This window comes from Hyperolius riggenbachi, chromosome 2 (assembly GCF_040937935.1).
Source record: "Hyperolius riggenbachi isolate aHypRig1 chromosome 2, aHypRig1.pri, whole genome shotgun sequence".
NCBI classification, from domain to species: Eukaryota; Metazoa; Chordata; class Amphibia; order Anura; family Hyperoliidae; genus Hyperolius; species Hyperolius riggenbachi.
The window spans coordinates 20,588,914-20,606,821 of NC_090647.1; the positions used below are offsets into that span (position 1 = coordinate 20,588,914).

Here is a 17,908-nt window from a genome sequence, read left to right on the forward strand (position 1 = left end):
AAAGAGATCAGCAGGGCTGCCAGGCAACTGGTATTGTTTAAAAGGAAACATCCATATGCCTCTCAGTTTAGGTTCCCTTTAATGACTTTTGTAACCTTACACATTCACATAGCACATGAACACATAAGCAGAGGGAATCCTTTCAACTAAAAAAACTAAACAGTTTTTTTTTCAGATGATTTAAAATGCAGTGTTGTTTCAGAATGACATAATTGTTGTGTTTCCAGGAAAGCACTGTCATGTACGCCCACACACTGTAGTGAAAGGGCTAAAATGTGAGGGGAGGAGTATATAAGCAGCTGAGACTGACAGCAGCCACACGCTCTCCACAATGACACGCAGCACAGGAGCAGGTAAGACATGACTTTACCTACAAAGCTTTCACAGACACAGGTATACAGCATTTATTACTATTCGTGGTGGTTATATTTCATCACCAACATCCTATGCAGTGCTGTGCTATTATTATTATTACTACTATTATAATTAATTTATTAGTATAACTAGTATCATAGTTTTCTAGAGGGACAGTCCCTCTTTGGGAATCCAATCCCTCTGACCCTCTTTCTTCCTCATTTATCTCTCCTTAAAGAGAATCTGTATTGTTAAAATCACACAAAAGTAAACATACCAGTGCGTTAGGGGACATCTCCTATTACCCTCTGTCACAATTTCGCCGCTCTCGCCGCATTCAAAGTGGTTAAAAACTGTTTTTAAAAGCTTGTTTATAAACAAACAAAATGGCCACCAAAACAGGAAGTAGGTTGATGTACAGTATGTCCACACATAGAAAATACATCCATACATAAGCAGGCTGTATACAGCATTCCTTTTGAATCTCAAGAGATCATTTGTGTGTTTCTTTCCCCCTGCACCTCTCATGCACTGAAGTTTCAGGCTGCTCGTTTCTTCCGGCAAATAGCTTTGCCCTTGTCTGTAATTCCTCAGTATGTGAAAGCCCAGCCAGCTCAGAGGAAGATTTATCCAGCTTGTAAAAGATAAGCGAGAAGAGAGAAGCTGCTCTAATCTAAATAATACACAGGCAGTGTGCATAGAGGGGCCTGGAAGGGGGAGTTCATAGCAGAACCACAACACTGAAGAACTTGGCAGCCTTCCAGACACAGGCCGACAAGTCTGACAGGGGAAAGATACATTCATTTATTACAGAGACAGTGATAGTATAAAGTGCTGCAGTAAGCTAGAACACATTAGAATAGCTTTTGGAACTTGTAGGATGATAAAAAACAGGATGCAATTTTTGTTACGGAGTCTCTTTAAAGACTGATGTACAGATCTGTGTCAATGTATGTAATTTTTCTACTGCAAAATGTGTTGAATTGACGCCAAACTTTATTCCCATCCTTTAAATTGATAATTGATATATTACTTATATGTATTTTAAAATGAAGTAAAAATAATTATGATAGAAAGGGCCAGTGTGGTTAGGATGATACAATTACATTTTTGGCTTCCGCATTCTTTGTGGTACGCATGACAGGGGGTGTGGTGGGGGGTGTAGCTAGGGGCGTGACAGGCACATACCTCTTGAGGACCACAGGTTTATACCCACCTAGTGACCAGGCCATTTTTTTAGAATTCTGCACTGCAAAGCTTTAACAGTTTATTGCACGGTCTGTACAACTTATCACCCAAATTAATTTTACCTCCTTTCCTTCTCACAAATAGAGCTTTCTTTTGCTGGTCTCTTTTTGCTGCTGCGATTGTTATTTTTTATTTTATTTTTCTTAAAAGAATGTTTTTTTGTCCATTTTTATATCGTCCCTTCCCCCCCCCCCCCCCCCCCCTAACTTGGCCATACACTAAGATACATACAATACGCTATACCAATATAGGCATATGCCTATGATAGGGATTAGATTGTGAGCCCATCAGAGGGACAGTTAAGTGACAGGCCGTTACTCTGTACAGTGCTGCGCTAGATCGCAGCGCTGTACACGTGTTTTTTACCTTTATTTCCTGTAAATTCAGCCTGCCAGCTCCGATCCTGGCTGGCAGGCTGTTCGCGGGGGCCTCCTGTGTCCCCCTTCAGGGAATGCAGGCTAATCTCGTGAGGACCGCCATGACGCCAATCGGCATTAAGCGGTCCCAGGAGAACCACTCTGTGGCTGCCCATCGGCGTTAGGTGGTCGCAGAGTGGTTAAAGTGTCCCTCTTTTTTATCTCAAAAAGTTGGGAGGTATGTTATTAGTAATACTGTTATTATTATTTCCTTTATTTCTAACTAACATGTTTTGCAACACTGGACATTAAATAAAGAACATAGTCTGCAAAGTTAAGAGAAAAAAATACATGGTTAGCATCATTATTTTATTTATTACAGTTGTCATCATCATCATTTAGTTTCATTATTAATCTTTACTTATGGCACCAACATATTTTGCAAAACTGCATATAGTTTATAGTATATCATTATGATGGGGCATAATTTACAAAATTGAGACAAACCATACATTATTATTAATAGTTATTTTTATTATTATTAGAGGTAGTAGTATTAGTATTTAACTAATACTATCATAATTTTTATATTATATACTTTTAAGGCACCAACATATTTTGCAGTACTGTACATTATCCAATAAGGGGCATGGATTATAAAAATTGAGAAAAAAAATACGTTATCAACTTTACTTATAAGCAGCATATTCTGCAGCACAATACGTTGTAGTGGAACTTAAAGAGGAACTCCAGTGAAAATAATGTAATAAAAATAATTATGTATAAATGATTTAGTCAGTGTTTGCCCATTGTAAAATCTTTTAAATCCCTAAATTTATATTCTGACATTTATCACATGGTGACATTTTTACTGCTGGCAGGTGATGTAGCTGCTGTGGGCTGTTTTGGCAGTTGGAAACAGCTGTAAACAGCCATTTCCCACAATGCAACAAGGCTCACAGACAGGAAACTGCCAGAAGTACCACGGTATTCAGAATTTCTTGGTGGGAGGGGTTTCACCACAATATCAGTCATACAGAGCCCCCTGATGGTCTGTTTGTGAAAAGGAATAGATTTCTCATGTAAAAGGGGGTATCAGCTACTGATTGGGATTAAGTTCAGTTATTGGTCGGAGTTTCTCTTTAACAGAAAACAATTACTGTTATATCCTTGGGCTATGAAAGGTCCGGTATGCTCAGTGGCTCAAATTAATAACAGCAAGGTGATTGGTGAATTTTACTGTTTAGAGAAATCTAAAGCAGAATTTAAAAAAATGTAATTTCATTTTACCCACAAGATCTCTTCAGTTCAGCATAAGTGCCCAGTACAGTGCTGCCTGGAAGTTTTTTGTGAGTAGTGTTTTTGTCAACCAACAGAGTAACCAGGCAGCTCAGGGTGACCCAAACCACTAGGAGAGTATAGGGGACTAACAGAGACCAAAAAGCCCTCCTACTAAAAAGCAAAGCTTGGTGTCATTTTCCTTCTTAAAGAGACTCCGTAACAAAAATTGCATCCTGTTTTTTATCATCCTACAAGTTCCAAAAGCTATTCTAATGTGTTCTGGCTTACTGCAGCACTTTGTACTATCACAGTCTCTGTAATAAATCAATGTATCTTTCCCTTGTCAGACTTGTCAGCCTGTGTCTGGAAGGCTGCCAAGTTCTTCAGTGTTGTGGTTCTGGTATGCACTCCCCCCTCAGGGGGGAAAGAAACACACAAATGTTCTCTTGAGATTCAAAAGGAAGGCTGTATACAGCCTGCTTGTGTATGGATGTATTTTCTATGTGTGGACATACTGTACATCAACCTACTTCCTGTTTTGGTGGCCATTTTGTTTGTTTATAAACAAACTTTTTAAAACTGTTTTTAACCACTTTTAATGCGGCGGGGAGCGGCGAAATTGTGACAGAGGGGAATAGGAGATGTCCCCTAACGCACTGGTATGTTTACTTTTGTGCGATTTTAACAATACAGATTCTCTTTAAAACAGAAGGAAATTTGCAATAATTCAGCTATAAGTGAACATTTGTGGTTACCCACAATGCACCACTACTGAATATGCAAATTAACTCTTTTTGCCCCTATAAGCCAGGCTTACATCCGGAACCACTGGTGTATAGCAAGCCTATAGCTTTACATTTTACACAGCCATATCAAACCCACATGTAGACAGCCTGTTTTGGACTGTTGGTCCTCCTCAGTGCATGGCAGGGATTGTCAACCAAGGGACCATTCTCTGAGTCTGAGGATAGTCTCAGACATGATCCAGAACAGTGCTATGATGTCATCACATCACCCCTCCCCCAGGCCAGCTGGAATGTTTCTTACTATTGCAATGTTTTGAAACAGTGGAGGGTAATTTTGTCATTTTGTCTTAATTATAAAGAGAATGTACCAGTATAGTGATTTTTATTTTCATTTTATGTGTAAGTTTAGCATTACAAATATATTTTGTAAAAAATAATATTGTGAAAATAAAAATGTTGGGAAATTAAATCATAGCCCAGGGACAATAAAAAGCCACACTTCTGTTTATAGACATGCTGTATATGTGGCAGCTGCGCTTCTGCCTCGGTGCTTTAGATACAATAGAGTTATCTTTAAAAACAGTGGAATGGCTGAGATAAAACGCGTTCCTAACATTCATTTTAGGTCGTAGCGCAGAGACGGTTTAAAAAAAAAAGTTTATATTAAAAGAATTACAGCAATAACTGATCCAACTAGGGTTTATTTTCTATTCATCGTGGTAAATGAGATACAAATAATCCTGAGTTGATCCAAATGTTATGCAAATGTATGCAGATTCAGAATGGACCAGTGGTTGGTCCATTTTCAATCTCCACAAATTACCATAAAATTTACATTAACTCCAAATTTTTGTATCTTATTGACCATCTCTACTAAAGGCACCCGAGAGTTGTTCTTTAAAGTGGACCTGAACAGGACAGGTCCACTTTAAAAAAGGACAGAAGGAAAACATAGATAAATGCACCCTGTATGTATTTAGAGAGTTTAGCCTGTCTAATTCCCACTCATATGTGACTAATCACAAGTGTAATTTGATATCTCAGCTGTGTCACCTGGCTGCCTCGGCAGAGCAGCGATTTAGGTAAACACAGGATATTACAATATAACAATATGTCTGCTTCCATGAAAGCAGGAAGCAGACACACTGCAGATGTATTGCAGGATTTGTATCAACTGTAACAAAGAAATGCTTTTCTTTAGAGGTTATTATGCTGTTGCTTATCTTTTAGAGCAGCAAGGAAGTTTTGAGTTCAGGTCCACTTTAAACTAGACTTTTCAGAATCAATCAGAATCAATCTCATTCTCTTGTAAAATTCACCAAATTTCTTCCCCTCGCCACTCCTTTTTGTATTATATATATGTATATATTTATATTCTGTATGTTTTTATGATATTGTATACTATAGAGAGATATTTCTGCCATCTAGTGGCTATTTCAGATACTGCAGCTCAGCTGCACAATTGTTGGAGAACCAATAAATGAGAGGTTGTTAAAGTGTACCAGAGACGGCTGTAACTAAAGATTTGATACTTACCCAGGCTTCCTCCAGCCATGCGCACATCCGAGTCCCTCACCATCCTCCCATGATCTGCTGTTCGACCGCAATCAGCCCCGGTAACTGGCTCAGTCGCGTCAGTCGGAGTCTTCTGCGCATGCTTGGACCTCCTCCACATGTGCAGAAGACCCAGACTGACATGACTGAGCCAATTACCGGGGCTATTTGTGGCTGAACGGCAGACCGCGGAAGGACGGCGAGGGACTAAGACATGTGCATGGGGCTGGAGGAAACCCAGAGTAAGTATCAAATCTTTAGTTATAGCCGTCTCTGGTTTCCTTTAAAGCTTAAAACATAATCAGTTTGAAGGAACAGATATGTAAATATTTAGGTCTATTATACCTGGAAATGTGGGAAAGTTTGGCGACCACCAGTGTCACCGAGACCTAAAACCCACCATGTTGTGTTATATGAATGTTGGCAGCCCACCTCAACAGCACCCTCTCTCCTTTAAGGTCAGCCGAGTTTGCGTGGAGCAAGATTATATGCTTTCCTTGTCACAAGCTTCCTCACCACCGTCATGACTGGTATGAAGATCTCTAATCCAGATAAATATATATCCCGCGCTGCATGTTTCCAGAGTTTCTCTCCAGGGTTCTGGAGATAAAGACCAACAAGACCCTTCAGGCCAATTTCTTATACTCCAAGGATATTTACTCAACATTACTGTGGATCACTCACACACTGTAGATACAGAAATTACCCATTTCACATATGTCAATTAAAAACAGAAGTGTGGATTTTTATTAATTTATTTTTTACAACAGATTCCATTAGCTTCCATAGTTACATAGTTAGGTTGAAAAAAAGTCATACGTCCATCAAGTTTAACCAGCAAATAGGGGACATTACCAGGCTGCACCTTCACATAATCCAGTTGATCCAGGGGAAGTCACAAAAACCCTTACAAGGCATGGAACAATTAGCCCTAAAAGGGAAGAAATTTCCTTCCCAACTCCAGATGGCAGTAAGATAAAATCCCTGGATCAACACCGCTGGGAATCACTTAGTAATTATAGCCATATATGGCTTTGGCTTTCCTCAATGCAAGGAGAGCATCCAAGCACTCTTTAATAAAGATATAGCATTTGCCATATCTCCTTTCCTTCCACATTTTAATCACTCTTATCTCCCGTAGTCCTGTGCACAAGCCTAGGGACAAAAAGCTCATCCGTCAAGCTATTATATTGCCCTCTGATGTATTTATACATGTTAATTAGATCTCCTCTAAGGCATCTTTTCTCTAGACTAAATAAACCCAGTTTATCTAACCTTTCTTGGTAAGTGAGACCTTCCATCCCACGTATCAATTTTGTTGCTCGTCTCTGCACCTGCTCTAAAACTGCAATATCTTTCTTGTAATGTGGTGCCCAGAACTGAATTCCATATTCCAGATGTGGCCTTACTAGAGAGCAAAAGAGAGGCAATATTATGCTAGCATCCTGAGTTTTTATTTCCTTTTTAATGCGCCCCAAAATTGTATTAGCTTTAGCTGCAGTGGCTTGGCATTGAATACAATTATTTAAAAGGGAGACCGAGGAGTGCCCGAATTTAAAATAATACACTTACCTGGGGCTTCTTCCAGCTCACCGTAGGCGGCGAGGTCCCGCGGCGTCCTCCTGGCTCCTCTCCGCTTGCTCCCGTTACCGGCGACACCCGGGCCGGGTGTCGGGGCCGACTCTTCCTGGTTAATGACGCAATGCGTCATCACGCCGGCCGCCTCGCGTCATCACGGCAGTCAGCGTGAAAGGTCTGCGCATGCGCGGAGGCTGAAGGAGAGGAGCCAGGAGGATGCCGCAGGACCTCACCGCCTACGGTAAGCTGGAAGAAGCCCCAGGTAAGTTTATTCTTTTAAATTCGGGCACTCCTCGGAGTCCCTTTAACTTGTTGTCTATGAGTACTCCTAAGTCCTTCTCCAAGTTTGATGTCCCCAACTGTATCCCATTTATTTTGTATAGTGCAGAGTTCCCCAACCCTGTCCTCAAGGCCCACCAACAGTCCATGTTTTGCAGAAAACCACAAACGTGCACAGGTGAGGTAATTAGTGTCTCAGCAGAGCTGATTAACTACCTATGTGGATTTCCACAAAACATGCCCTGTTGGTGGGCCCTGAGGACAGGGTTGGGGAACACTATGCTAGAACACTGGTACGGCCAAAATGCATGACTTTACATTTTTCTAAATTGAATTTCATCTGCCATTTACTTGCCCATATAGCCATCCAATCTAGATCCTTCTGCAATATGCCACTATGACAGTTGATAATTCTGCTCTGCACAGCTTTGTATCATCTGCAAAAATAGCAACATTACTTTCTACTTCATCTACTAGGCCATTAATAAATACATTCAAGATTCAAGCACTTTATTGTCATTGTGTGACACAATGAAATTACTTTTAAAGCAATTTAAGAGCACTGGACCCAGTACAGACCCCTGTGGGACCCCACTGCTAAGTCACCCATTTTGAATATGATCCATTGACCACAACTCTCTGCCTGCTGTCCATTAGCCAGTTACTTATCCATCTTCCCCAGTCTTTACATCCTCAACTTCTGCACCAGACTGTTGTGGGGAACATTATCGAAGTCCAAGCATATCACATCTACAGCATTCCCTTTTCTTCAGTCTACAGCACTCATAATGAGAAGTCAGTATAATGCTGGATACACACGGTGCGTTCCCGCACTCGATGCGCCCGTCGATTCCTGGGCCGCTCGATTATTTCCGACATGTCTGATTCGCGTTTCGATGGATCGTTAGGTCGATTTGGCATACTTTACATGAGAATCGATCTAACAATCATCGAAATGCGCTCGGAAATTCTCAGAAATAATCGAGCGGCCGGGAATCGAGCGGCGCATTGAGTGCGGGAACGCACCGTGTGTACCCAGCATAAGGATAGAAACAGCTGTGTTTAGCTATCTTTACTAATTCACTAAAAACAAAACAAATTTTTCCTTAAAAACAATCACACCGCATACCAGCACCATCCAAACCATTGTCTTTGGTGCAAATATCTTCATACCCTAGGCATCACTACGTAAGGCATTTTGGGGTTTACATAGTTGTAACAATGTAAATTAACACAGTAGCAGCCGCGAGTGAAGTATTACGGTAACGATACTTCACAGGAGCAGGACCGCCGGCAGTTAATGTTACGCGCGTTGCTAAGGAAGCAATGCACGTAACTAAGGGAAGGCATGCTCCTACATATCAGAGTGCGCTGCTAAGTAAGGCGTGCATAGCGCGCACACTACTGCACATTAAGCTCTGCTGCTTTAGACGTGCAGCTTGATGAATCAGGCCCATAAACTATTAGGCCCGTTTCACACTAGGCCACTTTCTTTGCATTGCTTCACCCCTTCTGCACACAGGGTAACGCAACAGCAATGAAAGTCTGGGGCCCTGTCTGTACACTAACCGTGTTGCACCAGAAAGTTCTGATTCTCTTCTGAATACTGCAAAGTCATCAGCGCAGTACCAACATACTCCCACGTTGACCAAATGCATGTAAGTCAATGAGCAACGCGGAAACTTTAGATACATTGGTGGCAGCGGTGCATGCAAATCCAGTGGGAAACCTGGAATCCCTCCTCCGGTAGAAAAACGCTTTACAAATGTGTTGTTGTTGTTGCTGTGACATACTTCCTGTTCAGTAGGTAGTACGTCACTCGGCGTGGGGTGGTGAGGGGCGGTGAAGGGTGTGCAGGGGGCGGAGCATTGAACCTCAATGCTCTGTCCAGGAGTAAAACCGATCTTTTGGCATAACTTGTGTTATCATAATCAGAACATAATCACACATGTATAATAGAAAGGACGTCAGTCTGATGAAGTCTACTTTTCTCAGTTGCAGATTCTCCGAAGATCGTCTGCCCCACACAGGATGAGATCACCGCACAGCCAGGTAAGCCCCCTGCTGGTGAAAGCAAGGCTCAGGCGCTCTTAGGCCCTTGGCACACTCCAGCGCTGGCATTTGTGCATCTTTTAGCAATCAGTCCGTGGCCCTTATTCAATCCCCTTTTCTCCTAGGAGATCATTTTTCATCTTCTATTTAAAATGACTTTTCAGCACTCTGCCATTGAAAAAGTACCAAAAAGTAGGTAAAAAAAAGTACTGCCAAAAGTATTTTCTTGCTAGCTGGTGGCTTAAACGGCATTTTATTGATTAGTTATGAAAATATCACCAAGGAGAAAAAGTGAATTGAATAAGGGCCATGTATGTGTTGCTAAAATGCACAGACTACGCTAGTGTGCTGAGGCCCTTAGTGTTATTCAATATATGTGTTTTATTATTATTAATATTATGTAATTATATAGCACTGACATCTTCCACAGCCCTTCTCAAGTGTACTGTATATAGTCACGTTATTGAAAGTACCATACACTAAGGCCGGATTTACCACAAGGCAATGTAGGCACGTGCCTACAGGCGCCTGATGATGGAAAGGTGGCTCCCCTCTCCGACCACCTCCCTCCCTCCTTCCCTGTGCAGAGTCCTGATGAGAGTGTAAATGAGAGGTTACTCATCCTGCTCTAGACATTCCACTGATGAGATTTCCCTTCAGTCAGGGCACCACTAGCAACTTAATACTGAGGGTACTTCTCTACCTACCTAATACTTGGAGACACCTCTAGCTACTTAATACTGAGGGTACCTCTGATTACCTAATGCTAAGGGGCACCTATAACAGGCAAGGGAAGTAAGGTCAGGTAAGTGACAGCTGGGCCAGCCAGCACACTTGCGCTGCAGTTTGATGGGTGTTTGTAGGGTCATGGAGGGCGGAGTCTTAGGTGCCAGGACATCTGTGCCTATAGGCTCCTGTGAGGTAAATCTGGGCCTGCCATACACTTTTAGATTGCCACCTGATGCGGCGAAAGGATTGAATATTATTATTGATGGAAAGTGATTCAGAGAGGGATACTACACACAGCACTTCCAGCAGGGAATCTACTGAAAATCAATCGAATCCCAGTGTTGAACCGTTTTAAGCAGTACAGCGCTATGGGCCGCCTATTTACCGCTGCTTCTGCAACGGCCCCTAAATCTTCTATCCGGTCTGATCGATACTTTCAATTGACACCTTTCTCATGACCAGCACTGCTTTTTAGCATTTAACTCATTAGCAGCAACAAAGTTCTCTTGTTTGAGATAAGTGCGCTGCTTTAGAGCTTAGTTTGCAAAACTTGTTGTGCTGTAAATTCTTGGCTTGCTTTGATCTCTCTCTACTAGCATAAAATATAGAAACTGAAAGCAGAAGCCCTCTGTTATCTCACACTGCCCCCTAGTGACAAGTGACCATAAATACACATTACACGAGTACTAATTAGAGGCAAGGAAATAACAAATAAAGAAATACAAAATGTGCTAAAATAAAATTTACCTGAAGCACTTGTATGCCTCTAAATAAAGTGGCTGTCAACCACCCTGGCGTTCTATTGAAATTGCCAGGGTGGCGGCGGCAGGTTTTTTTTTTTTGTCATTTTTATTCTTTTCATGCTGCCAACTGAGCTCGTCCATACCGCCAGGAAGGTTAAAGGGTTAATACCAACATTGCAAATGTCTAAAATATTGGCAATATTGACAGTGAGAAGTTTAAAATCTTGGTTCTGATTGGTTGTTTTGTTCTTCTTTCCTCTCAGGTACAAACATTACAATACCGTGTGTGGCTCACACCACCCTGCCAGAGTTCTCAGTGGTCTACTGGCTGGTCGATAAAAACTTCATAGAGGACATGTATCCGGACGGACGAGTTAAAGAGGAGGCCGAGAGGTAAGGAGATGTGAAAACTGTTCACCGATTGGATGATCAGGTCTCATTTACACTCTCAGCCATTAAACTTGAACAGTTAACATCTGCTCATTGAGCAGAACCATCCTTGGGGTTCACGGTATCTTGTGCAAAGTCTAATGATAGGTACACACCATGTGCTTTTCCATCAGATCAACAAGTCAAACTGATAATTTATGACATCTCCGGTCTGCTCCCGATTAAAAACGGGATTGAGTTTGTGCTTTATTGATCTTAAAATTGATCCCATTATCAATTGGAAGAAGATTGGACATGTTGGATGTTATCAGTTCGACTCAATCAATCTGATGGGAAATTGCATCATGTGTACATAGCATTAGTATGGTTGCTCACTTAGGCCATCTACAATACCCTCCCATAGGACAGAGTGTTTTTTCCATTACTGTTAAGGTGCCCATTATTGGTACAATCTCCCGGTTGATCGACCATACAATCAATCTGATCTGGTACTGTTAATGGTGCCGAATGATAACAAACGATCCTTTTATCGCTGGTTTTGTCGATCCGAATTTACGAATGATTCTTTTGGTCTGATCAGATTGCTTATCATTTTCCCATGTTGATGGCCCCAAACCATCATTTGTGATCGATTACAACAACTGGATCAGACAGTCAATTGTCCAGGAAATTGTACCATTAGTAATCACCTCCAATTGATGCACAACCCAATCAAAATGACTGGACTGTCCAGTGGTGAGAAGTAAATTATGCTGCTGAAACATCAGAAACCACCACTAAACAATCTTCTATGGTCATTTAATGGTTAGAAATAGTGATAAATATTGATCACTCCACCACATGTCGCATAGAGATGGGCCGAACCTCCGATTTTAGGTTCGCGAACCTTTGCAGAAGGTTCGGTTTGCGGAAAAGTTCGCGAACTGCAACAGACTTCAATGGGGAGGCGAACTTTGAAAAATAGAAAAAATGATGCTGGCCACAAAAGTGATGGAAAAGATGTTTCAAGGGGTCTAACACCTGGAGGGGGGCATGGAGGAGTGGGATACATGCCCAAAGTCCTGGGGAAAAATCTGGATTTGACGCAAAGCAGCGTTTTAAGGGCAGAAATCACATTGAATGCTAAATTGTAGGCCTAAAGTGCTTTCAAACATCTTGCATGTGTATACATCAATCAGGGAGTGTAATTAGAGTTCTGCTTCACACTGACACACCAAACTCACTGTGTAACGCACCGCAAACAGCTGTATTGTGCAGTGACGGCCGTGCTGGACTGATGCGCAACATGGCCAGAGTGTAGGCCGTGGCAGTTTTCCAGCCCATATGGTCGCCGGGCTGTGGTAGCTCAATGATAGAACAACAGTGACTGTCCAGCTGATCAAATTTGGTCTGTCCACAATGAAGCAACGACCTTATTATCTTCTTGTATGTAGGTAGGCATAGGTAGGAGTCCCAGTATAGGTAGGTAGGCATAGGTAGGTGCCTCAGTAGTTAGCTAGGCATAGGTAGAAGACCCAGTATAGGTAGGTAGGCATAGGTAGGAGACCCAGTATAGGTAGGTAGGCATAGGTAGGTGCCTCAGTAGTTAGCTAGGCGTAGGTAGGAGACCCAGTATAGGTAGGTAGGCACTGGTAGGAGTCCCAGTATAGGTAGGTAGGCATAGGTAGGTGTCCCAGTAGTTAGCTAGGCATAGGTAGGAGTCCCAGTATAGGTAGGTAGGCATAGGTAGGTGTCCCAGTAGTTAGCTAGGCATAGGTAGGAGACCCAGTATAGGTAGGTAGGCATAGGTAGGAGTCCCAGTATAGGTAGGTAGGTAGGTGTCCCCGTATAGGTAAGTAGGTACCCCAGTAGTTAGGTAGGCATAGGTAGGTGGCCCAGTATAGATAGTTAGGCAGGGGCTGGCTGGCTAATAACAATTACCAAGGTCCAGCTGCAACAGATAGGGCTGTATAATGTCAGTGTCAGTGAGCAACACACACACACACAAAAACACATCAGGAAAACATTAGCTATCAAAAGAGCTGTTGAGGGGTGCTATTTTAGCAATAACAATCAGCCAGGAGCAAGCCAAGAGCCTAACTAATCTTTCCCTAGGAGAAAAAATCTACAGCAGCTCTCCCTAGTCTGTCTATTTGCAGCAGGCACACGAGTGAGTGTAATGGCCGCCGGACCCTGCCTTATATAAGGGGGGGTGGGGCTCCAGGGCTTAGTGTGGCCTGAATGGCTACAATGTGCCTGCTGACTGTGATGCAGAGGGTCAAAGTTGACCCTCATAGTGCATTATGGGGTGAATCGAACTTCCGCAAAAGTTCGCCTGGTCCAGGCGAACGCGAACCACCAAAAGTTCGCCTGGAACCGTTCGGCCCATCTCTAATGTGGCAGTGTATATATAAGTAGCTGACCAATCACTATATAAAGGGGTTATAACTTAAGTGCTTTGACTTCTTATTCTTACAGCCTCAATAAGACTGAAAAGTTCTCAAGCGTGAAGAAGTCTCTTGTGTTTACGCCCACAAAACCAGAAGACTTCAACAGAACATTCACTTGCGTCATACAGGACCCAGATGGGGTTGATGTGAAAGACATTACTCTACAACTTCCAAAGACACCGACTACGAAAGTTACCCGAGATTTAAAACGTTTCACAAACATTAGGTGCAAAAACAGGACTGGGAGGAGGCCACATAAACGCATCCAGCGGGCAAGACGCTGTAATGTATCAGTAATGAAATAGCTATACAGGACCATGATAGCTGACCGCCATTTGCACACCAAGACTTGGAGTTTTTTTACAAAGTTACAAAACAGAGTCCAGCAATGTAAAGCAGAACCACAAACTGTTGTCAGAGGTGATGTCTTCAGTATTGTCTATCTCACCAGGGTAGTAGGATGCAGTGTTACAATCCAGCTAAGTCCAAAGCTGAAAAGGGCAAATTATAATGGGAATCAAGCTGATAAGTGAATGAAAACTGTCTATAGAAGCAAAGTGTTGGACAGAATGCTTGTTTCATGGGTCAGATGTTCTTCTTAAACATCCCTGAAGTCTTCTTCTTCTTCTTCCTGGATTCTGCCGGTGGGTGGGTCAGTCAGATGTGTCCATGAGACTGATAAAGTAGATAGAACTATAGATGCCAAACTACATTTACCCCCACCCCAGCACCGCAGTACAAACTTCCCATCTCCAGACCTCCTGTACTCCTCCAGACTGCAATCCAGGACAGCTAGGATTGCAAAGGATCCCTCCCACCGGGGAAATCACTACCTCAACTTCAGGACCACCTCCACCAGGACCTCTAGGCACAGAAACGCTTTCTTTCCCCAAGCAGTCCTAGCCTCTAACTCTGCCCCCACCTCACCCCGACACACACTTACCCAGCAGTCCCCAACATGAAATGCTATATTTAATTTGCAATCCACAAAGTGCTATGTATTATGTACATATCCCACTTCGCTGTGTTACGCATAATGCTGTACGTGTGTGTTTTTGTTCATTTTTTTCTTCTTTCTTTGCCCATGTATTCCCACCGTGCTGTATGTGCCAAACACAACTCCATGTACGACATCCTGTACTTGGCGAATAAATCTAGTCTGATGTGATCTCCTCATGAGGAGGCAGACTTATGTCTCACAGGAAGCAGGTGTCAAGCAGTTACACGACCACACCCTGCTCACAGGAAGCTACTCATACACCACACACAAATGGGGAGGTGAGCAGACATGGGCCAGGGTACAAAAACTATGACAGTGTGAGCAAAAGAATCCAGTAAAAACAGAATTTTAGTATAATGAATGCTAAAAAGGTAATATCTAGACAGTAAGGCAATATTACATCAGTTCAAAACGGTAAATAAAACACACACATCATAAAATAAGTCAACCGGCACCCTAAGATAGCCACTGACTAGAGACACCACAAAAATATTGGCATAAGTCCCAGGTATATAATAGAATTGCCATTTAGTGGTGTGATTATAGTGCAGTGGGATTGATGTGCCAAGCACTGGTTAGTATGCAGAGGCTGGTGAGAACCTTGAATCAGTAGATGTTGATCAAGAAACTCACAACCAGGAACTTGAAGATGATATGCGCAGCACAAGGCAAACTGTAGCTGTAGTTCCAATCCCGGTCCAGTCACAGCCGTGCCTCATAGGGTGCAAAAATTATTCATGCAATTACCACAAATGGGCCACAGAATCGTCTCAATTACGGCCATGAGGTGGGCAGACTGTAGACTTGGTGGCAGTTGTCAGCAGGGTTCAATTGCAGCCACTATGACATATTAAAAGTCCATCAGAATCAGAATCAATTTATTTGGCCAAAGAAGTTTGTGTTTACAAGGAATTTTACTTGGCAGTTGCTTAGAACAGTGGTTCCCAACCTTTTCCGGCCCGGGGAACACTGTCTGACCAGATTTTTCTCCGGGGAACGACGCGGGGGGGGGGGGGGGGGGATGCGGCCCCCGGTTGTTTGCGCGACCTAGTGGACAGTGCCGTGCGCAGCAGGCTATGGGGGGGGGAGGGGCCTGGGGTGCGGCTGCATAGCTAGCATAGTTGCCCCAGTGTAGGGAGTTTAGTTGCCTCAGTGTAGCTAGTATAGTGCCCCAGTATCGTGCCCCAGTATAGTGCCCCAGTATAGTGCCCCAGTATAGCCAGTATAGTGCCCCAGTATAGCTAGTATAGTGCCCCAGTATAGTGCCCCAGTATAGCTAGTATAGTGCCCAAGTATAGACAGTATAGTGCCCCAGTATAGCCCCCCAGTATAGCTAGTATAGTGCCCCAGTATAGCCCCCCAGTATAGCTAGTATAGTGCCCCAGTATAGCCAGTATAGTGCCCCAGTATAGCGCCCCAGTATAGCCAGTATAGTGCCGCAGTATAGTGCCCCAGTATAGCCCCCCAGTATAGCTAGTATAGTGCCCCAGTATAGCCAGTATAGTGCCCCAGTATAGCCAGAATAGTGCCCCAGTATAGCCAGAATAGTGCCCCAGTATAGCTAGTATAGTGCCCCAGTATAGCCAGTATAGTGCCCCAGTATAGTGCCCAAGTATAGCCCCTCAGTATAGCTAGTATAGTGCCCCAGTATAGCCAGCATAGCGCCCCAGCATAGCGCCCCAGTATAGCCAGTATAGTGCCCCAGTATAGTGCCCCAGTATAGTGCCCCAGTATAGCCCCCCAGTATAGCTAGTATAGTGCCCCAGTATAGCCAGAATAGTGCCCCAGTATAGTGCCCCAGTATAGCTAGTATAGTGCCCCAGAATAGTGCCCCAGTATAGCCAGTATAGTGCCCCAGTATAGTGCCCCAGCATAGCTAGTATAGTGCCCCAGTATAGCCAGTATAGTGCCCCAGGATAGTCAGTATAGTTCCCCAGTATAGTGCCCCAGTATAGCCCCCCAGTATAGCTAGTATAGTGCCCCAGTATAGCCAGAATAGTGCCCCAGTATAGTGCCCCAGTATAGTCAGTATAGCCAGTATAGTGCCCCAGTATAGCCCCCCAGTATAGCTAGTATAGTGCCCCAGTATAGCCAGAAGAGTGCCCCAGTATAGTGCCCCAGTATAGTCAGTATAGCCAGTATAGAGCCCCAGTATAGCCCCCCAGTATAGCTAGTATAGTGCCCCAGTATAGCCAGAATAGTGCCCCAGTATAGCTAGTATAGTGCCCCAAAATAGTGCCCCAGTATAGTGCCCCAGGATAGTCAGTATAGTGAGCCAGTATAGCCCCCCAGTATAGCTAGTATAGTGCCCCAGTATAGCTAGTATAGTGCCCCAGTATAGCCAGAATAGTGCCCCAGTATAGCTAGTATAGTGCCCCAGTATAGCTAGTATAGTGCCCCAGTATAGTCAGTATAGTGAGCCAGTATAGCCCCCCAGTATAGCTAGTATAGTGCCCCAGTATAGCCAGAATAGTGCCCCAGTATAGCTAGTATAGTGCCCCAGTATAGCTAGTATAGTGCCCCAGTATAGCTAGTATAGTGCCCCAGTATAGCCAGAATAGTGCCCCAGTATAGCTAGTATAGTGCCCCAGTATAGCTAGTATAGTGCCCCAGTATAGTCAGTATAGTGAGCCAGTATAGCCCCCCAGTATAGCTAGTATAGTGCCCCAGTATAGCCAGAATAGTGCCCCAGTATAGCTAGTATAGTGCCCCAGTATAGTGCCCCAGGATAGTGCCCCAGGATAGTCAGTATAGTGCCCCAGGATAGTTCCCCCTGCCCGTCCCCGCCGCTGTTATTACCTTAACAGCTGCCGCCCCTCCCCTCTCCGGCGCGTGTATATTTCAAGCAGCGTATCTCCGGCTGCTCTGTGTGATGCGGAAGGAGGCAGGGCAGCGGCTTCCTGTAACGGCGATATGTATCGCCGTTACTATGGAAACCGAGCCCTGCCTCCTGCGCAGCGGCTTCTTGTAACGGCGATATGTATCGCCGTTACTATGGAAACCGAGCCCTGCCTCCTGCGCATCACACACAGAGCAGCCGGGAGATACGCTGCTAGAATAAAAACATGCGCTGGAGAGGGGAGAGCAGCAGCGGCCGCGGGGACGTGCGGGAGGGGGGATAAGAGGACGGCACACCAGGCAACGTTCCGCGGCACACTAGTGTGCCGCG

The 17,908-nt window shown here is 43.8% G+C and overlaps 1 protein-coding gene across 2 annotated transcripts; it reads left to right on the forward strand.

Annotated features, from left to right (window-relative positions):
* The first annotated feature begins 314 nt into the window (after positions 1-314).
* On the forward strand, positions 315-15,734 carry IL18BP (interleukin 18 binding protein). 2 transcript variants are annotated; one of them, XM_068266542.1, is made up of 5 exons: positions 315-353; positions 5,998-6,069; positions 9,392-9,448; positions 11,184-11,313; positions 13,768-15,734. In XM_068266542.1, the coding sequence occupies exons 1-5, from the start codon at positions 332-334 to the stop codon at positions 14,042-14,044; spliced, it is 558 nt and encodes a 185-aa protein (XP_068122643.1). In that variant the 5' UTR covers positions 315-331; the 3' UTR covers positions 14,045-15,734. The 2 variants fall into 2 exon arrangements, with proteins under 2 accessions (XP_068122643.1, XP_068122644.1); XM_068266543.1 differs by lacking the exon at positions 5,998-6,069 and having other exon boundaries at positions 318-353.
* The last annotated feature ends 2,174 nt before the right edge of the window (positions 15,735-17,908 follow it).